The sequence below is a fragment of the Microtus oregoni genome, unplaced genomic scaffold, assembly GCF_018167655.1.
Source record: "Microtus oregoni isolate MIOR12 unplaced genomic scaffold, Mior012 000052F_002, whole genome shotgun sequence".
NCBI classification, from domain to species: domain Eukaryota; kingdom Metazoa; phylum Chordata; class Mammalia; order Rodentia; family Cricetidae; genus Microtus; species Microtus oregoni.
Window position 1 is genome coordinate 1,208,785 of NW_024543814.1, and position 26,948 is coordinate 1,235,732.

Genomic DNA, 26,948 nt, shown 5'->3' on the forward strand with positions numbered 1-26,948 from the left:
TGATGAATCTTGGGTAGGAGAAGCGATTTCCAAAGCAATGAGGAGACATCAAACTGCCAGGTGTTTTAATTGTGGTAAATTAGGACATTTGCAAAGGAATTGCAGACAAAGAATTTCTAGGAATAATATCTCTTCTGGGAATGACAAAAATAGGAGACCTCGGCCTTCAGGTATATGTAGGAGATGCGGTAAAGGCAGGCATTGGTCCAACGAATGTAGGTCAACAACAGACAGACGGGGCAATCCGATATCATCGGGAAACTCCTTGGGGGGGCCTCTCGCAGGCCCCCAAGCCAACAGTGGCCCAGTCATTCCCAGTCACAGTGGAGAACGTGCCTCACCAAGAAAATTAAAAGCTCCAATTTCTGCTGTAAAAAGTAATACTGGTCTAAATGAAGAATTACGTGTGGAGGATGAGTCAAAAAACCCAATAGGACAGAATAAACGTATATTTTGGCAGACTTCTATTAATGATCAAAGACCAAAGCTAAGAGTCAGTATAAATGGCACTTTTATTGAAGGCTTATTAGACACAGGTGTGGATGTAAGTATCATTACCCCAGAATCTTGGCATCCGAATTGGCCTCTTCAAGAGGTAGATGTTCAATTCCTGGGAATTGGAACCCTATCTCGTGTAAAACAAAGCACAAGATGGGTTGAATGCATAGGGCCCGAAGGGCAAATAGGAAGACTAAGGCCATATATAGCCAATATTGCCATAAATTTATGGGGCCGTGACCTGCTACAGCAATGGAATACCCAGATTAACATTCCTGTATTTCCAGGAACTCATAATTCTGGGAAGGATATGATGAGGTATTATGGAAAAAGGTCACCAGCCATTCAGGCTGTACAAGAACATACAGCAAATACCAAACCTTTAGAGGTACCAATGGCCCTACCTTTAAAATGGATAACTGAGAAGCCAATATGGACCAAACAATGGCCTCTAGCTAAAGATAAACTACAGGCATTGGAACAGCTGGTGCAAGAGCAACTAGATGCTCACCATATTGAAGAATCAACCAGCCCTTGGAATTCTCCTGTGTTTGTTGTAAAAAAGAAATCTGGTAAATGGAGAATGGTGACAGATCTAAGAGCTGTCAACAAAGTAATTCAACCTATGGGCCCACTACAATCTGGAATTCCTTTGCCTTCTCTGTTACCAAAAGGATGGCCTCTTATAGTTATTGATTTGAAAGATTGTTTTTTCACTATACCGTTACAAAAAAAGGATAGAGAAAAATTTGCCTTCACAGTGCCTACTTACAATAATTCTCAGCCTAATAGGAGATATCAATGGACTGTCCTCCCACAGGGTATGCTCAATAGTCCTACACTGTGCCAATATTTTGTAAGTAAGCCATTGGAAATAATTCGTAAACAATTCCCCAAGTCCATCATTTATCATTACATGGATGACATCTTATTATCTGATTCAAATAAAGATACTTTAGAAAGGATGTTTGAAGAAGTAAAGAAAGTCTTGCCTAGGTGGGGATTACAAATTGCCCCTGAAAAAATTCAAAGAGGAAATTCTATTAATTACCTAGGTTACAGAATAGGGTTAGAGAAAATTAAAACGCAAAAGGCACAAATTAGGAGAGACCGGTTAAAGACTCTTAATGACTTCCAAAGATTGTTAGGAGACATTTCCAGTCTACGACCAGCTGTTGGGATAACACCTGATCTAATAGTTCATTTAAACAAAACCTTAGATGGTGATAAAGATTTGAATAGTCCAAGAGAACTGACAGCTGAAGCAGAAAAGGAACTGACAATGATTGAGGAAAAATTACAGGAGGCACATGTGGATAGGGTGAACCCAAATCTTAGCTGCATCCTAGTCATATTGCCTTCCAGAATTTCTCCTACAGGGATTCTAATGCAGAGGGAAGATATTATTTTAGAGTGGATATTTATACCTAATAAACCAAGTAAAAAATTAAAAACTTATGTGGAAAAGGTCTCTGAATTAATTATAAAAGGTAAGCTGAGACTTCGTCAACTAGCAGGTATAGACCCAGCAGAAATTATAGTGCCTTTTACTACTGAAGAAATAAAAAAGTTATGGGAAGACAATGAACCGTGGCAAAGAGCTTGTGCTAACTTTTTGGGAGAAATTAATAGCAACTATCCCAAAAGTGATAGACTTAATCTCATAAAAAGAACTTCTTGGATTCTTCCTAGAATTGTACGTGATGCTCCAATAACTGGAGCCCTACGTTCTATACTGATGCAAATAAATCAGGGAAAGCAGGTTACAAGTCAGATGAATTGAGTAAGGTGGAACAAAGCCCTTATAATTCTGTCCAGAAGGCAGAATTATATGCCATTCTTATGGTGCTAAGGGATTTTAAAGAACCTCTTAATATAGTTACAGATTCACAATATGCAGAAAGAGTTATCTTGCATATTGAAACCGCTGAATTTATACCAGATGACACAGAGTTGACTTCATTGTACAAGACATAATCAGGAACAGGCTTTGTCCGATGTACATAACACACATCCGGTCCCATACAGGTCTGCCTGGTCCTCTAGCCCAAGGCAATGCTGAGATTGATCAATTATTGATTGGAAGTGTGTTGCAGGCCTCGGAATTTCATAAGAAGCATCATGTCAATAGTAAAGGCCTAAAGAAAGAATTTTCCATTACTTGGCAACAAGCTAAGGACATTATAAAGAGATGCCCTACTTGTTCTTTCTATAATCAAACACCGTTGCCTGCAGGGAGTAACCCAAAGGGTACTAAGAGAAATGAAATCTGGCAGATGGATGTGTTCCACTTTATGGAATTTGGTAAATTAAAATATGTACACCACACCATAGACACGTATTCAGGTTTTCAATGGGCTACTGCCCTGAGCTCAGAAAAGGCTGATTCAGTAATCACACATTTATTGGAAGTTATGGCCATCATGGGTATACCTGCGCAAATAAAGACAGATAATGGTCCAGCATATGTATCTAAGAAAATGAAACGCTTTTTTGATTATTATAATATAAAACACATTACAGGTATACCAAATAATCCTACAGGTCAGGCAGTTATAGAAAGATCAAATCGTACTATAAAGGATATGCTGAACAAACAGAAAGGGACTGAAAATACCCCCAGAAATAGATTACATAATGCTTTATTAACCTTGAATTTTCTTAATGCTAATGAGAAAGGAACGACAGCAGCAGAAAGACATTGGATAATGGAAAAGTCTGCTGAACTAAATCAACCGATTTATTTCAAAGATGTGCTGACCTCTCAGTGGAAGCCAGGAGATGTGCTACGTTGGGGAAGGGGTTTTGCTCTTGTTTCCACAGGAGAAGAAAAATTGTGGATACCATCAAAATTAATAAAGTTTCGATTTGAAGAGGAGAAACCTCTTGGAAAGGAGAAATGACAACTCATCCACAATGATGATATTCATACAGGTGGTAAGAAAAACATAGAATGGGGGCAGGGTTCTGTTCTTATCTCCACAGGAAAACACTCATCTTTGAGAAATTCAAGGGACCCTGGATGTTTGGATACTGACAGATGGAAAAATACCTGCCCAATAGGAAATATCAAGACAACTGAATGGGTTGTGTAAGTAATATTAAACCATATTTCTAAATTTATAAAGCTGGTTTTGAAGTTGGACTCTGGCTCAGTCCCTCTCCAATTCCAAGCCTGTTAGTAAGAGAAAAACCCAGAGTTTCTGGAGTTTCTGTCTCATGTCAAGAGCCATGATATGGGACAGAAAGAAATATGAGTTTAGAAAACATCTTTGCTTTCTTCATATCTATCATACTTTTCATTGAATATATCTATCATGGCTTTCATTGAATATATATATATATGTCTATATATGTCTATATGATTAATGTTTAAGTTTTTCATAATGAACAATGAGTTTTTCCTGAAGTGACATTTGAAGTTTCCAGGAAGAAGATGGGGCCCCATAACAACAACTCCACCTGGTTGATATGACGTCATGATACTGATAGCGCTACTACAAGACCTGCTTTGGGTACCAGCTGCACAAGACAGTTCCAACTTGGTTAGCTGAAATGGTGCACATCTTATACAACATTTTGGCCAGACCTGCACAAAATACTCAGAGACTATTGGCAATTTTAAAAGACATTGATCTTGAAATTTAACCATCATTTCACTTTCACAGGATCCCCCAGAAAGAACGTCGCCCCCATGACAGCTGGAAGTAATTCTAGAGGACGACGTCCCCTTTCCCAATAAAACTTGCCCTTGGGTTTAGGGACATCATTTAGGGGTTGATTATAATTAGTATACGATTGAGGGTTGGGGGAGGAATTTTATACGCTCAGGGATCATTTTGAAAAAAAAAAAAAGAGGGATGATGGGATAATAGATTTGTAATTGTGAGTTACTGTTTTTAGACAAATACATTGGTATAGATTCTTGTATATTGATACAAAGTTAAATTATATTGACTATTGTACGCATGCATGTTTCTACCTCTGTTTAAAACATTTTTTATGTATTGACATATATTGTATTGATATATATATATATATTGTATATATTTACCATATTGCAGTGTACATTTCTACCTCTGATTAAGATACTTATATAATGATTGTGTATTGATATATATTTACCTACTGCAATATATATTTGTACATTGTTTATATATGGAGGTCATTGTCCTCATTTGTTTCACAGTCGTTTATTGTCTTAGTCTTTAAGTTAGATAGATATTGAGAATTATATAGACTAATAGTCATCTAAGTTTGTCATTTATAATAGACTAATCAGGTTCTTTAGATATATAGAGATTATACTCAGTATAGATAGATAATCTTCAACTTCTTCAAAGAGCTGTAGAAAATGGCCTTTAATCTAACTCAGAGTTTTGTGGTAGTGAGACACAATTGCTCCTGGCAACACCACTCTATTCCCGAGAGAATGTTGAGCACCAAAGACACTCCACCTGGAGCCTTTCTTTTTGGCAGAACTGGCGTTTGGGCAAAGAAATGCCCATACCTCAACAACGGACAAAGATACAGAGCATGCATCAATGGATAAAACAGGACTGTCATATCCTGCCAAGACAGGATAAGATAGTTTTGAAAAGTTGCTTGCCTTAGAAAATGGTATGTCAGTTATGTTAGGCCTTAGCCAAAGTTGGTTGCTTCAACGCTGCTAATGTGACTTTGGGTGATTGCCCAGGTAGCTAGTTGTCTCTGTAATTTGTTGCATGTTTTGGAAGTTGTTTTACTGAACTTCCTAATTACCCAGGTAACATTATTTCCCTTCTCAGATCTTCGATGGGGTTGAAGACTATATAAATGTAGTTACTTTCTCTCATGACTTGGCCAAGTTATTTATTATACAAGACCTAAGCTAGTTAGAATAGGATATTTGTACTTATTGTATATAATTTCATAGTAGGTTTAAAACTCTCTTATTTAAACAAAAGGGGGAGGTGTTGCGGGAGGTCCTCCCACTCCTCCAGCCTATCACCGCTGAGGTACCAGCCCACTGGGGCGTGGTTTCTCTCCCTTTAAAAAAGTGGCCACTTCCCTTTCCTCTCTCTCTTCACTTCCTGCTCCGCCTGCGACTAGACTCCTTTCCTGGTTGCGAAGAGGGCTGTTGCCTGGGACAGTGATCTGTAAGTTTTTTCCCCTTTAAATAAATACCACCCTAATAATCATAACCCCGAATTGGTGTGGCATTGTTTGTGACTTACGCCTTCAATAAACAAAGTATAATACCTTCTAGCACCCTATCATAGTGTCTATTCGCCCCATATGACTGTGCAATCCTACTGTGAAGACCACAGGAGCACAGTTTATGCTCCCTTTCATGTCAGTTAAACTTCACAAGTATGGTGAATGCCATTATAAGCCCCAGGAGGAGGAGAAAGCTTTAGGCCATGTTTCCTTCCCTTAGAGAACTCAGACTCTTATTGGAAATTTCATATTATTGAGATATTTTGCTCAGTTGAGTTTTTGCTTGTTTTTTGTTTTTGTTTTTTGTTTGCTTGGGGTGAGATGAGGTCTCACTATTTAGTTCAGCCCTAAAACTCACTATGTAGTGTAGGCTAGCCTAACTCAGGATCCTCCCATCGTAGCTTTACAAGCACTGGGAAGCTCAGGCACATGCTACCACGCTTGACTTAAAATGTTTTCTTTTTTAAAAGAAAAGATAAAGTAGTATTTTAAACAAAACAGTAAAGTGATATGATTTATAATAAAGCCAACAATGGAATATAATCAGCCTCAATATATCTTTAAAGCATAATAGAAAATTAGTGCAGCAAAACTGGCTTGAAGATGAAGAGATTCTAACTTAGAACAGTGACTCTCAACCCCTTTGAGGGGTCAAATAATCTCTCCACAGGAGTTGAATATCAGTTATCCTGCATACCACCTATTTACGTTAGGATTCATAACAGTAGCAAAATTACAGTTATGAAGTAGCAATGAAAATAACTATGGGTGGGGGTCATCACAACATGAAGTATGCCATTAAAGGGTCCCAGCATTAGGGAGACTAATAACCATTGTCTGAGAAGATGGCCACATTTGAGCAATGATGGGGCTTGAGGGGAGAAGACAAAGACATATGGCAGCAAGAGTGGATGGAGGAAAATGTCAGCTCAGCTAGGAGTGAGAGGCAGTATGTATTAATGAAGCATTCAGATGAGACTAGGATCTGAAGGGAAGGCGACACGCTTTGCGTATGGAACACTTATTATTCCCAAGCCAAGTGCTGTGCCATATGTTATCCTGTTTAACCCACCAAACCACTTTTTGTGGAAAATATTGTAATTATCACCATTTCAAAGTTGAATAAATGGAGCTCCAGAAAGTTCACACAACTAGCTCAAGTTCAACTTGGAAGTTCAAGGTTCCTCATCTGTTCATGTCCTCTATACCTTCCCTTGAGCAGTCAAGCACGGACAGAGCCAGTGACAAGAGGATGCCTTTCTCCTCTGAAAAACTCATGATCGCCAACCTCAAATGAGCCTTCCACGCTGCCTCCCACTACTTCTCTCTGTTCAGTTTATGCTCCTATTCTACAATAACCCTTTCAAACATGCCCCATTGTCAAGCACCGCCTCCACATGTTTATCAGATAATCACGCCTCCTTCTTCAAAGGAAAAAGTAATTGAGATCATCAGACAGAAGTTCAACTGTAATTTAGATCCTGTCATCCGCTGTTTCACAGACTTTGCCTCGCTTTTCCCTAATGAGCCTTTCCCTCCTGGTTTAAAACTTATTCTCCTCTCTTACAATAAAGATGAAAATACCACATCCCTCTTGCCCATAGCCCCCCTCCCATCACATCTAAAATTCTTTGAAGTCACTTATGCCAGATTGCCTGGACCAAGCTTTGTCCCAACCCCTCTTCTCCTTTAACTCCATGGTACTTTCCCACCTAGGCTAGCAACTTATATTAAGAGGCAAATGAATCTCTCTCTAGGTCAGATCTCTATTCTGAGCTCCACACTTTTAAGAATCAATCAGTCTCTTTGCATTATCTTTTGGCTAGTTCATTAATACCTCAGACTGAACACACCCTAACTTGAACACATTAGCTTCTCTCCATGTTGGGTCTTCTAGTATTCCTTCACTGAGTAGTCCATTCAGTTATGCCAACCCATCCTTCTCCAGGTGCCTCTTCCATAGTCTCCCTCCCTTGCTATAACAAACCTATCATCTTGTCCTAGAGATCAACCCACTAAATATCCCTTGACCCCATTAATTTCTTTCACTCTCCATTGCTTACCTCCCAACAGGTCCTACCCTCTTTTGGTTTGTTTTTCTATTACTTTTGAGATTATACTATAATTGTTTCTCCCTTCCCTTTATTCCTTCCCAACCTTCCAATATAACCCCCCTTGCTCTCTTTCAAATTCATGGCCTCTTTTTCACTAATTGTTTATATATACCTATATATGTCTGTGTGTATGTATGTACTATGTATGTATGTATGTATGTATGTGTACTCCTAAATATAATCTGCTCCATCTGTATAACATTACTTGTACATATGTTTTCTTTTTATTTTAAATTTTTTATTCATTTTACATATCAACCACAGTTCCCTCTCCCTCCCCTCCTTCTGCTCCTCCTACCTGATCTCCAACCCATTTCTTATCCAGTCCTCCAAAAGAGTAAGGCCTCCCCCATGGTGAGTCAACAAAGCCTGGCACTTTTAGTTGAGGCAGGACCAAGGCCCTCTCCCTGCATCAAGTCTGAGCAAAGTATGGAATGGGGTCCAAAAAGCCAGCTCACGCACCAGGGATGCATCCTCGTCCCACTGCCAGGGGCCCCCTCAAACATTCCAGTATGCAGTATGTATGTTTTCAGGGATGACCACTTGTTGGGTAACCAATTGGTGTGCTCTTCCCTGGAGAGGACAGTTTCTCCCACTCTCAGCACTCCCCAGCTACCTGTAAAGTCTCTGCTAAGTATGCTTGGATGCCTTCCAATCCATCTCAGATGCAACAAATACGAACATTTGAAAATGTAAATCAGGCTGAGTCTCACACAATTCTCTCTCTCTCTCTCTCTCTCTCTCTCTCTCTCTCTCTCTCTCTCTCTCTCTCTCTCTCACTGGCTAGTGTAAATTTGGGCTAGGTCCTACCCTTCTTGTGAGTCCCCCCACACATACCAACTCAGTGTTTAACGTTTAATTCTACCAGAAGAGCTCTGCGCGTGCTGATGCCACTAACTGCAGTTTCCCCCATAGTTCCTCATGTCAGTAGCACCTATCCTGCCTTCAGGCATCTACTCATGTATCACTCCTTCTGAGAAGTCTCCCTTCCCAAATGCCCATGACGAGCTCATCAAGGACTATTGCACTACCACATCCCCGTTCTTTAGAGCATTTACCACAGCTGTAGTTTTACATGTGGTAACATGCCTGCCTTCCTCAGTAAGACTTAAGGATATAAACATAGCCTTTAACTTCTTGCCATTTTAACTAAGTTTCTAGTGAGTGCCTAGCCCATGATAGATGTTCAGGACAAAAGTTTTGGCTTAGTGAATAAATTGAAAAGATGAGGTCAAAATAATATGAAGATCCCTACGCCTCCAGCTACCGGAGAGGAATTGCTGGCATTGCACGGTAACAAAGGAGAGGAAGAGGCAAAGAAGACAGAAGACCCTCAGAGGTCACACATTTTGCTTTTGGAAAAATCACAGAGGATGGATGATGCTCACTGGAATAGGAAAATATCCTGCTAGACCTGGATATGTGTAACTTAAGGTGAGGACAGAACATCCTAGAGAAAATGGCACTCAGTAAAAGTCACAAGTGAGTCACAATCTTTCTTCAATTCAAATCTCTCAAAATAAAATTGCGCATATTTATCTTAGAGAAATTGGTATTTTGAATTTACCTGCCTGAGAAGCATATTATCTATGATGTAGAAATAATTATGGCAGTAGACAACTACTGGCTTATGACACAGCCTTGATTACAATTAATTCTCTTTGCATATACAGAAAATCTAAAGTCTGTATAGGATGCTTTTAAGATTTTGTGGCCATGTGAAAGGAAAAAGCTAACAGTCAGAAGTCTTCAATCAACTATATAGATGAGTTCATTAAAGTGCATGAATGAATAAAGGAGGAAAATCAAAGCTGTATAAGAAGTCCATCTTGCTTTAAGGCAGTGAAAACATTGTTGTCCCTACTAGAGTTCCATTCTCTTAGGCCTTGCCAGGAGGCCATTTTGTTTCTTTAGTACACGATTCGTTTTAAGATTTCTGCTTTTAAATTTGACAATGACCATGAGTGAAAAGAGTGGCAGGATTTGGGTTTCTAGTTTTACAACGATTTCTTCTCGGCTAATTGGATTTGTGATCCTCTGCCTAAGACCTCACTTCTAACACACACAGAGCTGGATTTGCTCTTGGACATGCTAATTACTGGTATTAATAGTCTACGACTCCTAATCCTTTAGTAGCTGAGCTGCAGTCAGGTTTTGGGGTTTTGTTTTTTGTATTTTGGGGGTAACCTTAAATATCACATACACACAAAAAGCCCGTCACGTGCTCAGATGCAGCATTCAGAACACTATTAGAGTAATCTGTAGTAATATGTAACAGGAAGCATTTTTTATTTTTATCAAGCAGAGGAGAGCACTCTGAAATAATTTCATCAGAATGAGCTGAGCCACAGATATGACTAGTCTCGTTTTTTTTTTTTCCTGTAAGTCTATCAAAAAGGAAACTAAGATTTAGAAAAAGCTTTAGAAAAAGAAGGCCTCGTGTGGCAGCCTGCCTTTAACAACAGTACTCCAGAGAGGCAGATGAACTCGGAGTTCAAGGCCAGTCTGGACTATAAAGTGAGTTCCAAGAGAGTCTTGGCTACATAGAGACACCCTGTTTCAAAAAATAAAATTAAACCAAGATTTAAAAAAAAAAAAATGAGTTGAACAAAATTGCAAGCAGGCCGACTTTTAAATACCGGAGATGGCTTAGGAAACAATGTATCTTGTGTTGATCCATGTTAACCTGAAGCTTGGGTTTGTATATTTCAGAAAATGTTCCACTGAATCTTTCAGATGCAAAGACTTCTTCTATTATTTTTTCTATAAAATTATTATTACTAAAGATTCAAATCTTCATTCATTGAAAATCACAGAAATATTGAGTTGTTTGTTTATTTTGGTATATAGGTCTTTTTTTTTTTTTGGTTTTTCGAGACAGGGTTTCTCTGTGGTTTTGGAGCTATATAGGTCTTTTTAATGTTCTTTGAGTATTCCAGATATTAACTCTGTCAAATGTATAATAAAGATTTTCTCCCAATCTACAAGTTATCTTATCTTGACTGTTTCCTTTGCTTTTCAAAACCTTTTAATTTGTCAATTCTTAATCATATTTTCTGAGCTATTGGAGTCCTTCTCAGAGAGTTCTACCTTACACCTCGTATCTTGAAGCATCTTCACCAGGCTTTCCTTTAGAAATCAATAAGCACACAAGAACCTCTTTGGGAAAAAGCAAATTAAAACCACGGATTTTATCTCACCCCAGTCTTAATTTCCATCATTAAAAAGACAACTATCAATCAATGTTGGCAAGGGTATGGAGGAAAGGGAACACTCACAGACTGTTGGTAAAAATACCCGCTGGTCCAGGTACTATGAAAATAAGTACGGAGCAATGGAAGTTCCTCAAAAAATTAAGTATGTAACTACCGTATAACCCAGCAATGCCATGCCTAGGTATATACCCGAAAGACTCTGAGTCAGCATACCACAAACATTCCTGCACATCCACATTTATCACAGCATTATTTGAAAAAGCAAACATCAGCTTGGGTGCCTGTCAAGTGATGAATGGCTAAAGAAAATATCATATATATATATATATATATATATATATATATATATTATTATATATTATATACATATATTATATGTTATGTATATATATACATAATGGAGTTCTAGTCAGCCATAAAGAACAATTGTGTCCTTTGCTGATAAATAAATGCAACCAGAGGTCATCACATTAAGTAAAATAAGAAAGACAAATACCACATATTTTCTCTCAAATGTGAGTCCTAAAATTATTTATAGATACAAAAAATTACATACATATATACATATATAATAAAAGATGGAGAGAGATTGGGAGAAGGAAGGAGACTATAGGAAGAGAAACAGGAAGGAGGAACTTGCACCCCAAAATGCATGAACCCCAAATACTCCAAATGCAAGAGAAAGAAATGCAAAGACTACTCAATATAACCAAGGAAAAACAAACTTGATACTAAAAAGCTAAGTTCTACAAATGCTGAACAGCAATCATCCAAATAGCGTCCAAGATACGCATCTCAATGGAAGGCATCCTACTGCTAAACTTAAACATTACAGTGAACTTGCTAGTCCAGGAATTGAAAACCAATGGGGATCTCAAATTACAGACATTCCCTGGAACAATATCCACCTTAAATTTGCTCATATCTCAGAAAGAAACCAATCTTTAAAACAGGAATCTGTTGTAAGAATGGGGGATTGATATAGCAGTCATTCTGGGGAGAAAACTTTGCATCAAAAGATTCAACGGGAGATTTTTCTGAAATATACAAACGCAAGCTTCCGTGGTTGAAATAGAGCAATATAAGCTGCACTATTTCTCAGGCAGTCTCTGGCTTTCAAACGCTAAGTTTAGCAATCCATGACAACGAAGCAACAAACGTGTTCACGCTCATTAGTGTGCAATGGAAGCTGATTGTGAACATAAACTGCTTCGATAATTTCTTCATTGGGACTCCTCATCCACATGCACTTTGGGTTTTAGCAAATTGAGCACTGCAGACTTTCTCCAGCCCCATCATTTTGGACAAGTTCAATTCGCTGCACTTCTGCTTCATCAGTCCCTTTTCTCCATGTGGTAAAGATTTTTTTCTTATGGTCTCTAAATGCTATACTTATCTCCATTGAATGTAATGACTGGCCTACTCAGAAATAAAATTTTGCAAGTGATTGAGGCAGCTACAATGCTAACCATGTCAGCTCTGTCATTTTGTTATATGCTATCTGTACACACACACACACACACACACACACACACACACACACACACGCACGCACACACGCACTCACGCACGTGCGCGCTTCTATTGCCTGAGAACTGGTGTTAAAAAAAAAAAGCACGTTTCTCAACAGAACAAGATGGCACAAACCTACTTTCTCCTGCAGCACCTCACCACTAAGTACAACTACAAGTCCAGGAAATGGCACAGAACAGTGGTTCTCAACCTGTGGGTCACAACTCCTTTAGGGTTAGAATAACCCTTTGACAGAAGTCATATATCAGATATCCTGCCTATCAGGTATTTATATTACAATTCATAACAGTAACCAAATTGCAGTTATAAAGTAACAATGAAGATAATTTTATGGTTGGGGTCACCACATCATGAGGAACTGTCTTAAAGGGTCTCAGCATCAGGAAGGTTGAGATTTGCTGGTAAGGGAACATAAAACTATGACAGGAATTATAAAGAATCTTGGCCAAGACTCAAGAAAATAAGCTGCATTAATGTTTACCACTTCACCACCCAGGCAAGTAGTTGGGCTTTTTTTCCCTTGGTGTTGTTAAAAACTCACTTTTATGATATTTTAAACAGATAATGCAGCCATGCGGTTCAAACAAATTTTTTAAATTGGCAATCAATTTGATCCCATCTGCTTTTCCATCTCCCAAGTCAGCTGACTCCCAGAAGAGCCTCTATTTTAATTCTTTTATTTAAAAACTTAAATTTTGTTTTTTTTTATTATTAGAGTAGATGGTTTTCTCCTTTCTATTTTTGTTTTCTCTTTTCATAGCACAACTGAAAAGTGCCTTTTAACCCCACTTCTCCCCCCCAAAAAAACTATTTCTTTTTTAGGAAAGGAGGGAAAGTCTCTTGCATGCAGTTAGAAAGCCCTGCCACGCAACAGATAAAAGAGCCCCTCGGCTTGTATCTGCCTGGTCATGTCATTCCGGGTACCATCAGAGAACAAGCAAGAGGCCTCATTATTGGAGGCTCAGGCATCGTGGACCTGTGACCTTCCATTTGTGGCCTCATTCCAGAAATATGTCCCATGGGCATCATCCCAGAAAGAATAGGGCCATAATTGACATCATAGGAGGACCTCCCATGCATCATCGTACCAGGACACGGAGGTTCGGGGAGTTTGGAGGAAGTGGGATCTTGGCCTCTGCAAGAGAAAGAACAGAGAATGGAACAAGAGATTATAACTTTTTTTGTTGTTGTTGAAGTGCAGCTGCTATATTGTCCAACAGGTTTCGGGCTTTCTTTTCCATCCATTTCTGGTAGCAGCCTTTCATAGTCTCTTTGCACTTCCTATACTGCAGTGAGTCTTTCTCACAGATGGGGAGTCATGGGCAAAATACATATCACAATAGTAGGAATAAAGCTTGGGCATGTTACTCTGTAGGCCACTGGCTGCCTAGTTCCTGATGTTGTTGTTATTGTAATCATTCTTCTTCTTCTTCCTAGGAGTAAAGGAATGGCATAAGCTGAAAGCCTCCCCTCAACCAAACAACAAATGTGACCCAAGAGCTGGGATCCCAGTCACCAACCTGGCGACGGAATATAGTCCAAGTGGACTTACTCTCTTTCTGGACCCAATAGGAGGATCTCTAACAACATTCTACAAGCCTGACACTATCAGCGAAGGCAAGAGTCCTGCTACCAATAAGCAGCCAAATGAAATGCCTCTCTATCCCTACCGGCCTGAGGTCCCTTGCCTGACCAGTAGATACCTGTTTAATAGTACCTGGGTCAGGAAGACTATTTTTTTTTCCGTTGCCCCAAGAGTATCTGAGCTCATACAGAAACACAAATCCATAAAAAGGAAGAATGGTGGAGCCAGTAACAATAAGTGGTCTGGTTTAGCAGCCTCTTTGTCTCTGGAGCCCTGAGATTTTTCTCCCCATTCAGGGACAACAAGGCAAACAATGGGGACCCAGTGGCAGCAGGTGGCCTGACCCAGGAAGCCTGATTGAAAATTTACCTTTTTTGGTTCAAAGACACAGGTAAAGCAAAGTCAAGAGACATCACCAAGGAATCACCCCAACCCCTCCATGAGAGAATCCAGATTCCCAACCTGAAGAGAATCGTTATGTTTCTCACACAGGCAGTCCTGCCAGGGAGCAGTGGGAGCCACAGAGTCACAAAATAAACCAAGTAAGACAAAGTAACACCAAACACCAAAGGGACTCTAAAAATTAATCTGCATTTAAAAGCACAGCTCACAAAGACAGAGTAAGTCTTTTGTGCTAAACCTAAACATGATGGCTCGCTGCAGAAGTTAAAAATGTAAATAAGACCCGTTCTCTCTTCACATGGACCAGACATCCGGACACAAAGACAATCTGAATGAGAAAAGACAATCGATTCATAGTAACACCAAGATGAACCAAATGCTGGGATTCTCTGACAAGAATGTTTGATGAATTCTATTACCAAAGGTTTATTGTTCCTAGCATTGGGTTTCATTGTAATGTTTTTGTGCAGGCATATAATGTACTTTAATCATATTTATCTCACTCCCCTTTCTGAGTCTGCTCCTCTTCTCTAATAGTCCCTTCTGTTTTCATAGATTCCATTTTCTATATTCCACACAGGTGAAAAAAACAAGCTACATTCAACTTCGTGAGTTTGCTTTATTCTGCAGAATGTGACAGTTACAAAAATCTTCAACCAAATATTAGCAACCTGAATGCAGCGGTCTGTAGAAGTCCTATACCATGATCAAGTGATGCTAGCTCCAGATATGCAAGACTTGTTAAGCATTGGGAAAACAATCAACATTCACGATATCCAAAGGTTAAAGATGAAAAATAACATCCTCTTATCAATTGATGCATAAAAAGCATTTAACAAAATCTTTACCACGTTCATTCACGATAACCTTTCTCTGTGGGTAAGGAATAGAAGGAATTTGCAGCAACTTGAAAAGAGCTTTGTCAAGAAATCCCCAGCAGGGGCAGGAGAAATAGCTCAGAGGTGAAGAACACTAGCTGCCCTTCCAGGGGACCTGGGTTCCATTCCCAGCAGACACGTGGCTGCTCATGATCATGGGTAACTCCCTTCCAGGGGACCTAACACTCTTTTCTGACTGCTGTGAACACTGAGCATGAACGTGGTACACAGACACATACACGGGCGGAACACGGTGTGATTTTCCGTAAAAGTAGACGTTAAAATGAGAAGAAGCCTGTTATAATGGTGAAACGCTGAGTGATTTCCTACAAAGACTGGGAATAAGACAAAAGATAGAGACTCTAGCTACATCTCCTCATTGTAACACAAGAAAAAAATAGAAAGTACTAGATTCTAGGGCTAAGAGTCCTTGCATTTAACCCCAAACCCACAAACTGCAAAAATAAATTAGACTTTATTAAGTTTCTGCCCTGTGAAAGCCGGTATGAAAGATTTTTTTTTTTTAATTCTTTGGAGCAGGAGAAGTAGCTATCTAGTATTTTCAGTGTATCTACTACCAAAAGGATGGGAGAGGACAGTGGATCTGTTGGGAAGAACTGGAGGAGGGGTGAATATGATCAAAAAATGTTGTACGAAACTTTCAAAGAGCTAATAAAATTTAATAGCCACAAATTTTAAAACCTAAACAGTAATACAAACAAATGTCCTGATTCTATTTTTTAAAAAAAAGCAAGAGACAAGAACAGCAGGGTGGTGGCACACACCTTAAGCCCCAGCGATCAGGAGGCAGAAACAGGCAGATCTATGAGTTCGAGGCCAGCCTGGTCTACAGAGCGAGTTCCAGGACAGCCAAGACTGTTAACAAACAGATGTCAAGAAAGCACAAGGAGAGATGTTGAACAACACTGGGCATCAAGGAAATGCACATTCAAAGCACTGTGAAACATCACTACATATTGACAAGCATTATTTAAATATGTACCTTTAAATGCCACCAAGGAAGCAGAGAAACTGGATTACTCTGCCAGTGTGGATAAGGAATGGACGTCCACCTGTACAGAAGTTCCTTATAAAACTATACCTGCAACTGTCACATGATCCACAAGCTAAACTAAGCACTGACCACAAAGGAAAACAACTTTTGCTTGCATGAAACCATTCATAACGTTTTTGTAATAGACTCACATTGGAATCAATTCAGGTACTCTCCACAGGTTAAAAGAAGATTTGTGAACCAAGCACGCCATCCGCAATGAAAGGGAACCTTCATCTGGCGATGGATGGAGATAGAGACAGAGACCCACATTGGAGCACTGGACTGAGCTCCCAAGGTCCAAATGAGGAGCAGAAGGAGGGAGAACATGAGCAAGGAAGTCAGGACCGCGAGGGGTGCACCCACACACTGAGACAGTGGGGCTGATCTATTGGGAGCTCACCAAGGCCAGCTGGACTGGGACTGATGGAGCATGTGATCAAACCGTACTCTCTGAATGTGGCTGACAAGGAGGGCCGACTGAGAAGCCAAGGACAATGGCACTGGGTTTTGATCCTACTGCACGTACTGGCTTTGTGGGAGCCTGGTTTGTTTGGATGCTCACCTTACTAGACCTGGATGGAGCGGGGAGGGCCTTGGACTTCCCACTGGGCAGGGAACTCTGACTACTCTTAGGACTGGAGAGCGAGGGGGGGAAGAGGAAGGGAAATGGGAGGTGGGGAGGAGGTGGAAATTTTTAATAAATAAATAAATTTTAAAAAAGATTTCCAAAAGGGAAGAAACTGTGGATACACAATAACTACCTGCTCTCCACAGCGTCAGGCTGAGCAACAGAAAGTCACACTCTAAAGGCCACAGGCTACAGAATTGCATTCATATATTTTTTTTCAATTTTATTATTTATTAATTTATTTCTGTGCCTGGGGGTTTTGTCTGCATGCCTGTCTGTGTACCACACATATACCCAATACTCTCTGAGGCCAGAAGAGGGCTTCCGAAGCCACATTTTTTTATATTTTTAAGATGACAAAATTTTAGCAACAGAGGATGTAATCATCATCATTAAGGGGCAGAGCCTGGAGGAAACTACGTGAGCTGGGTTCGGTGAGAGAGTTCAGCGTGAGGGAGGTCAATGGTGTAAAAAGTACTCAAAACTGATTCTGGTGGTGGATATGCCAACAAACACACATGATAAAACCACACGGAATTTAATATACACACAAAAACGTGTACCAGTATAACTAGAGAAATCTGAAAACGACGGTGCATTATAGCCATGTTAGTATCCTTTTTCCTATACTAAAGTCTTACATAATGTTGCCATTAAGGTAAACTATGTGAGGTATAGAAGGAACCTCCAACTGCCGTGGAATCTACAGTTATTTTATTAAAACTTCTGGTTAAAAACAAAGCATGTGGTGGGGGTTGGGAAGATTTCTCCGTGGTTGAGAGTACTGGCTGCTCTTCCAGAGGACACAGGCTCATTTCCCAGCAGACACATGATGGCTCACAACCATCTGTAACTCCAGTCCCAGGGGATCCAATGCCCTCTTCTGCTCTCTGTGGGCACTAGGTTCACACAAGGTACGTGGAAATGCATTCAGGTAAAACGGCATACACATAATAGAAACACATTTTTAAAATTTAAATGAATACAGCAACCATAAAATCTCCTATTGCCCAGACAGTAAAACAATATTAAATATCAAATACAAATATCCATTTGTACTGCGGGGATCTCAAAATCCATGGGATCCAACTTATTTTGCCACTCTCATTCTGTTTTCATTTATGAGCAAATGATCACTTCAGAAATGACATACACGAGTCTCCCTGTCTGTATGGTAAAGTGGAGATAATCCATGCGAAAGCACAGGGGCCTATGGGCTTAATTGCCATTTGCTCTTTCACTCTACATTAAATTGTGTTAGTGTAGTCATTTGGAGCTGGAGATCAGAGGTATAGAGTAGCTGAATATTTATGAGACATTTGGTGGCAGATGTACCTGCCAACAGAATATTAAGTAGAACATTTAGCAAGATACCAAATTCTGGTTGTGATTTGGATATATCAACTCATATTAAATCTGTGTGTTGTTCTAGCTCACACACTGCATCTGGCTTTTCTTTCAATCACAACCCCTGTAAATATAATTCAATGTGTTGATTAAATTTGTGAGAACTAATGGTGACCAGAAACTGCCACAAACAGAATTGCCCATGGGGTATGAAAATCCAAAATGAGTATCTTTGAATAATAATTTTAAAAAGTGCTTTGCCAAAATGGTGCCTGATTTCAGTTCTCAAGTAAGGAAGTAGAAAATGAATCTTGTAAGAGAAAGACCAGCTACAAACTCCATCTCTGAATCTACAGAATGTCACCCTGTGCGGGCGAATACCAATAAGGGAGGTCAAAGCGAACTACAACTGTTCATGCTTATCTTTCCTGATGAAAAACGAGGCTAGCAGAAAGAATTGATGCACAAGGGCAAGGCCAAGTTGCCTGTTAGCTGGAGAGCCCACCACCACAGAATTGTCCGGATGAGAACCGATAATTGGATAGAAGGATTAATAGCGAGGCAAACAAAGGCCTTTAGAAAGTACACCGACAATACAATCCATCTCTGCATATTTCATAAAGTAATCCAAGGCAGCTGGAACATTCTATCAATTAATAAAGCTCAACAAATCAATGCCTCCACAGATGGAGGACAGCTATGCTTTAATAGACTGTAGATTTCCCAAGATGGACTCAATTCATAGCGTTTCATTCTTTTCAATAGGAGGGTCTCTGATACATAACCAAGAGGAATTTTATTTCTGTGTATTTGGAAGACTCGTTGTCTTCATGCATTCATCCACACATTAGAACAAAGCCTTTGTTGTGCCATGTTTCTGAACGGAAAACAAGAGAAGAACTGAAATTTGTATTGGTGCTAAATGGTTGCTTCAAGGATTTTTGTCACCACCACTTTAAAATCATGGAGGCTTTTGTCTTGGGCAAAACTGGAAACAAAAAGTCCTTTAAATGGCTTGACCTTACGGACTAAAGTATAGGGTACCCTCACCTACTATATCATTCTATAGCCTATACCTTCAAATAATCAGGGAGTTCTACATTTTCTGAAATTGAAATATCACCAATCCATACTGGTTAAGAAAAAGATACAGTAGAGTAATGAACCTAACAGTGAAGCAGCAAACTAGTCATGTTTAAACCAAAGTTCCTTTCTGCAGAAGTACTTAGCAACTCTTACTTTTGAGGAGAGTCACTTGGGGTAAGGGATTGCAGTGAAAGGAGATTTTATTTATACTTTTATGTATTATCTTTTTACTGTATGTATCTAATAATTTTACCTGGAAAGGTATATTAATTTTAGTGAACATTGATAAAAAATAACTGGCTAAATGCTGATCAATAAAATTATAAAAGCTCATTTACTTTTTCTGAAAAATAGTATTCTTAGAAAAAAAATTCTACAACATTTCAAGCCAAAGAACAAGATGCATACTCACATGAGGAAATTTGTTGTGGCATTATTTGTGGCTAAAACAGTGAAGCAATTTAAATATTCATCAATCGTAGGTCAGCTAAATAAATTAAGTTACATATATACTATGAAATATGGAGAACTCCAAAAATAGATTTAAATGTACTTTTATGTCCATGATAATACTACTGTTGAATCAACTTGTAGGACAATATGTAGTTAAGTATGTATGTTTTATTTATTAAGTTGTACATACCATACATATACATGCATATGTGCATATGTACTTATATACAACATTAAAATATATTTTAAGAATAGATACCTCTATGAAAAAACTGAAGGGGAAGTTTTGCTTTGCACATTTTTGTATTGTTAAAATTATTTCATTCACAATCATGTATGAAATTTTCAAAAATAAAGAAACTTTAATCGTCCAAGAAATAAATTCATAATGACCAGCACCTTTACGATTACTATTTATCAGTATGCTGTTTAAATATTTCTGAGTTAGCTCCAGCTGTCGTGACTACATGGTCATTAAACCTAGACAGGGGTCATGGTTTTCTGTTACATGTTCCCCCAAAACCTTGTTCTCATGAATAAAAATGTATATGTATATATATTTTATGTGTAAACAGATTTATTGAGATTTGTGACCTAGTAATGTGCTCATTAAAATTGATCTTTAAGGGTCATAATCCTTCTATAGAGCATAAATACAAATGTATTAGAAGCTGAAGCTAGGCATGCTGTAATCACTCATACTTATCCACCATGTTCCTAGCTGTCCTATGACGAAGACAGAAATGAGACAAATTTTATGCTATTACCCTTCCGTTAGTGGTGAGGATGGCAGTGACTCAAGCTGCTTGCCTAATTTCTGCAGGTAGACTATCAGCAGCAGAAATTCCCTGCAAAGAAAGCACCTCTGACCCTAGAAGCATGTGGAGTCGCAGATTCTCCTTAGTCAAGTGCTTCTCAACTGTGGGTCGTGACTCCTTTGGGGATTCAATGACCCTTTCACAGGGGTTTCATATTGGATATCCTCCATGTCAGATATTTCCACTGCGATTCATAACAGCAGCAAAATTACAGTTATGAAGTAACAATAATAATTTTATGGTTGGGGCTCACCCCAACCTTAGGAACTGTATTAAGGAGTTTCAGCATTAGGAAGGCAGAGACGCCCTGGCTTAGATTGTTCTGCATGGTGTAGGAGTGAAAGGAACATGGATTTTGTAACATCTCTGCTTAAATGCCAGCAGCACAACTTCCTTGACTGGTAACCTTAGAGAATGCTTATCAGCTCTCTTTTCTTAATTTTTAAAATGCCCAGACCTTGGCAAGAACTTGGTAAAAGGCAGGAACTAATATTTCCAGAATATACCGGAAACTGGAGCCTCTGTCTTCAGGGGAAAAAAATCTACGTGGCTGCTTTAGACAATTTCAAGGGCCTTTTCAACTCAAGTCTAGGCTACTCTGTCCCTCAGTTTAGGAACTCCTGTTCAAAGGTTTTGAAAGAACACTTGGAGAAACCTGAATAGGAGAGAGAACATCTTCTGTTCTTTTGCTTAATTGTCATTTTAGGTAATGTTTTTCCTGTTTGGTATTTTGGGTTATTATGTATTATATTCAGAAGGACTCAGCCCATGACAATGGATTGTATATTTGTACCTTAAAAAGTATACAAGACGTATGCTTTGGGGAAGGTCTAAGACCCTCCCTACTATATCTAGGATGATCAGGGTATACATCCAAAGAGAATGGGTTCCCAAAAAGCCAGTACAAGCAATAGGGACAAATCCTTGGTGCCACTGTCAGTGGCCCCTCAATCTGCCCAGCCATACAACTGTCACCCACATTCAGAGGTCTAGTTTGGTCCTATACTGGTTCCTTCCCTGTCTGGTCAGAGTTGGTGAGCTTCCATAGCTCAGGTAAGCTGTTTCAGTGGGTGTCCCCATCATGGTCTTGACCTCTTTGCTCATATTCTCACTCCTCTGACTCTTTGACTGGACTTTGGGAGCTCAGCCCAGTGCTCTGCTGCAGGTCTCTGTCCCTGTCTCCATCAGTTGCTGGATAGTGGATGGGAGGTGAAATGGGGGAAGGTGGAGGGAATGAGAGGAAGAGAGGGAGTGGGAACTGGGATTAGTATGTAAAATGAAAAAAGATAGTTTGTTTTCTTTTAAAAAATAAAAGAAAAAGGTGTGCAAGAGAGAAAAAATAAATGAGGGTTTGCAGCACCTTAATTTTAATTAGACTTGGTTATTTGGTTGGGGGAGCAGGAGAACTCTTCCTTGTGTTTTCAAAGGCTGCTCTAAAGCTTGTGCATTTATAAGGGCTAGTCTTCTGGTTTCTTAGGACAAAAGTAAATTTTCATTATATGTTGAATAAGCCATTCAGGCTTGATTTCTTAATCTCTAACTCAGTTTTGTAATTAGAGCCAACTAGAACCAATCTCCTTTATTTGGAAGACCTCAAAAAGGAGGGAATCCAACAACAAAACCAGTGTCTTCACCTAAAATCATAAAGAATAGTTTTTCTTCCATACTGGTCCCAAAGCAACAGAAACCCAGTGATTGCCTTCAACCCATTCTGCACCCAGAAAGCATATGCCCCAAACCTATGTGAACATTCCTGGGTCTAGACCTAGGCCCTATTCTTTGCCTAACTTGTTGCCAAAGTCAAAAGAACAGAACACATACATTTCTGAAAAATCCTATTGTCATTGAACACATGTACTTCAGGGATGCTATTGTTGATCATGATAGAAGTTGAAAGGAAAATGCCATTGCATCGAGAAAAGTAACCCTATATTGCCATCTCAAAACCAGAGAGAAGGATAAATATACATATATAATTTCAAGAAGGCTTTGGTTAACATCATTATACCAAGAAAAGTAAAATATTTATGTGTGTATGTTATCATATTTATGAATTACAATATAATTAATGCTAGATATACATATGTACATATATATATTTACAAAAAGGAACCAGGTCTCCTTGGCAAAATGGCTGACTCTTAGGCTGACAGAAAAAGGTATGAAATGAGCCTGCAGTATTCCTCTTTTACCAGAAAGCCAGAGGATATGGAAAGAATGATGGAATGTATCAAAGGGACAGGGGAGCCAGGTTGAAGGGTTCCCACTGGCCAAATATACAACAACTGTCATATCAAAATAAGCGATAGTAACAACTGGAAACCTAATGAGTAAATTAGAATCCATAAGTCCATGTCTACACAAATAAACATGAATTAATTAATTAATTTGGAAAAAGGAAGATGTCTTCTTTAAAATAGAATAATAGACTATGAGAAGCTGGACAGTGATGGCACACACCTTTAACCCAACACTTGGAAGACAGAGGCAGGAGGATCTCTGCCAGGTTATGGCCAGCCTGGTCTACAGAGTGAGTTCTAGGACATCCAGGACTGTTACACAGAGAAACTCTGTCTTGAAACAACAAACAAAAAACAGTTTGATAGGAGGATGTTTACATTGTCTCCAAACATCTCCCAAGAAATTAATTGCAAAGGATACCACATTTCCAGTGACAAACTCTGACAGACATCAAAACCAAGTGATCAAATTTATCATCATGAATGTGGGGACAATTTGGCCCCATGTTTCTACTGAGAGAACACAGCATTACTTTTGCAGTATTCCTACCAAAAAGACACAGCCAGAATTTAGCTACCAAAAACAACAGACAAATCCAAACTAAGGGATGGTCCATGAAACAAGTGGGCTATATACTGGGAATGTCTAGGTTACAAAACCAAAGGAAGGACTGAAGATGTAAAGAGACTTGGTAACTAGATGCAATGCATGGTTGTAAAACAGATCTTAGGCCAAACAAAAATTACAAAGGAAATTATTAGAATAGTTGACTAAATTTTAAGATCAGCTAGCAATTAGATGTTAATGTTGTATTCATGTTAAAATTTATTTTCTTCACTGTGATACAATTAACACAATTTCTAATCCTTAGGGTACATATGCTGAGACAAATGGGAGTAAGAAAGAATCATGACCCCAAAACAAATGAGGAATGTGATATGGGGTGTGTGTGAGAGAGAGAGAGAGAGAGACACAGACAGACAGACAGACAAAGACAGAGAGACAGAGACAGACAGAGACTGACTGACAGACAGATGGGCAAATGCACAGCAAGAAAGAGATGAAAATGAGAAGAATGATAAAGCAGGTGGACAAAAAAGGGTTAACCACTGATTCATAGGTAAATAATCTATAGATTTTGTTGTTCGCATATATTCTCTATGAGTTTGAAGTTATATTAAAAATAAAAGGGAAAAGAAAACAGTGTTTTCTCTACATCAAAAAGCAGGTGACAAAATTGTGAGAGCCTTGGGTGCCTTGGAGGAAGACAGAGCCTTGATCTAGGAATGGATAATTTCAGCCTTATTTGTGAACAGAGCAGGGATGCACCAATTCTACCCTTGCTGAGGAAAAAAAGGTGTACGTTACTCACAACAGCGCAGTCTCCTGTCAACAGCTGGACTTATCTTGTGCATGAGCCAAACGTCATCTTCCCAACTAACTACGTTTCCATATAAGCATGTCATAAACTCCTCATTTTCCAGGATGCGGTCCCAGAGCTGAAAGTAATACAAGCTACTGGTAAAGCGAGGTACCACAGTTTTAATCGGGCTCTCTCCATTCCCAGGAAAGTGCCCTAAGAACAAAGTCCCATCAGAAGGCAGGCTGTGTGGCTGGTCCATTATTGCGAGTATCCTTTCTTTGTTCCGGAAAAGCTCTAATCTGCCCTTCACTCCATCCCATGTCAAGCACATGGTATGCCAATGCAATGGAGTCAGAGGATAGCTGATGTAAAAGGTCTTGCCAAAGTTGTATAGTATCAGCTGCTGCTGGTCTCCCGCAAGTCCAAGGGCTATATCTTCTCTTCCCAGGAGAGTATTATTAGTAATATAAGAGAAAGCCATCCAGTGATGGGAGCTGTCGGTCATGGATATCAGATCAATGCATGCTGTGAGACGGCTGAGTCCGGGCACGGTGTTGGCCAGACTGACATATGTCTCGCCTTCGCCATAAAAATCCAGCCTTTTTCCTTTCAGGGAAAGTGAATCTGTGCAAATTTGGAGAAAAAGAAAAGAGAAAACAAATGAAATTTCAGTTAATTTTTTTCCTATCATCTTTGGCAGTATAGTCAAATTGTACAATATAATTATGAGTCAATCTTGATGCAAATAAGGAAATAATAGATATACAAAAATCATCTCTATTTGACAGTGATGTGTGATTCTTTTGGCAGAAGAGTTTCTCCCTGATTCTATTTTACCTGGGCTAATATGAAAAGTTAGATTAAGTGTTCCCCAAGCACACACCAGCTGGACAGTTTGGACATATAGAAGTGTGGCTAGTGGGAGGAAAAGGCCAAAAAAAGGCAGCCTGGACTTCAAATTTGCTACACAGTCCTCATGCATATAATCAAAAGAGAATTATTTCCACCCACTTAACTGCCTTATTACATTCATGATGCAACAGCAATTTGCTTCCCCAATGCCTTTTTCTGAGCCAAATGACTGATTTCTTGTGCCTCTTGAGACTGCTTCTCACTGGAAGGCCCTGACAAAGGCTTGAGGGCTGCATAACTGGATAGCCCCAAAGCTCGAGGATGTCTTCTTGGCCTCAGGAATGAATGGCAGACATGGCCCTCCACAGGGCACCCTCCCATTTCCTTCCTAAGGCCCACATTGACTTAAAAACTTCAAGACATCCACGAAACCAGTTATGTCTATTGAAAGTCAGACACCTTGGAAGCCCTGGCTCTGGGGCTCATCCACTCTTAAACCTTGAACAAGTAACTGAACCTACCCCAGCCTCAGTGTTTGCTTCAGAAAAATGGGAATTTAGAGCCAAAGTGTTATGCATCTGTTGCCACAAGGAGCTATCAATTACTTTAGAGCCTATGACCAATAATCCCTATCTTCAAGGTTTTTAAAGATTATTTGAAGATAAAATAAGATGATATTCACAAAGTCCTTTCAAACTTCACTGAAAGACATCTCATTGAGACTTTTTATTTATTCTTCTACAATTATACACAATTGTATATAATATATAATGTTCTGTGATCAAAGTTTACATTATTCTTTCTTATCAATTTCCCCCCTCTCACCAAATCCCTTCTTCTGTATTTCCTTCCCTACTTTCATGCCTATTTTTTGTGAACACACTAAATTGAATTAGGGTTGCATGCCTGAGTATGTGGGATGTATTTGGTTGAGTGGGGACAATGTACCAGTGGCTATGTCACTGAGGAACATGACCTCCACTCAATACCTTTTAACAGCTTACAACTGCGCTCTCTGGGAGGGAGAAGTCCCCTCCTCCATCAGTGATGGAATGGTGATGGGCCAAGTCTTGTGTAGTCTTGTCACCACTGCCCCTGTGAGTTCATGCCATATCCAGAAAAGAGCATTCCACAACACTCCTCCCCATCGTCCATCTCTTGCGTTCTTTCTGCCTCCTGTTCCACCATGTTCCCTGAATCTGTTTCAAGCTGTGCTACAGTACTTTGACAAGCAGTTTTATAATATCTACAAAAAATGAAAGTAGGCATGCTCCTGTGTCATGAGACACTATTGAGTGGAAGCGCAGTCACCACTAGAAACCATAGCTAACATAGAAATATCTGATAAATAAAGGACATTGAGCCTATAATTTGTGATCCTAGAGAAGCTAAATAAGAAGGTGAACCCAAAGAAAAACATATAGTCATCCGCCTGGATATGGGAAGTAGATAAGACTGCTGGCCAAAAACTGGGAACTTGGGGGTGGGGTGGGATGGGGGTAAGGGGAACTGGGGTGAGAAAAGTGAGAAGGGGAGGATGGGGAGAGCTTGGGGGAATGGGATGGTTGGGATAAAGGAAGGGTGGATATGGGAGCAGGGACGGATATATCCTAATTAAGGGAGCCATCTTAGGGTTGGCAAGAGACTTGACTCTAGAGGGGCTCGCAGGTGTCCAGGGA

General features: G+C 39.5%; 1 protein-coding gene across 1 annotated transcript in view; it reads right to left on the reverse strand.

Moving 5' to 3' along the window:
• Adgrg4 (adhesion G protein-coupled receptor G4) overlaps nucleotides 1-25,063 on the reverse strand; it is a gene marked incomplete at its 5' end in the record, with an annotated part of 92,395 nt that extends 67,332 nt beyond the window's left edge. Inside the window, one exon of the mRNA XM_041637257.1 lies at nucleotides 24,427-25,063. Within this exon, the coding sequence (XP_041493191.1) occupies nucleotides 24,427-25,063 (637 nt within the window). The remainder of the gene's footprint in view (nucleotides 1-24,426) is intronic.
• Between the last annotated feature and the right edge of the window lie 1,885 nt (nucleotides 25,064-26,948).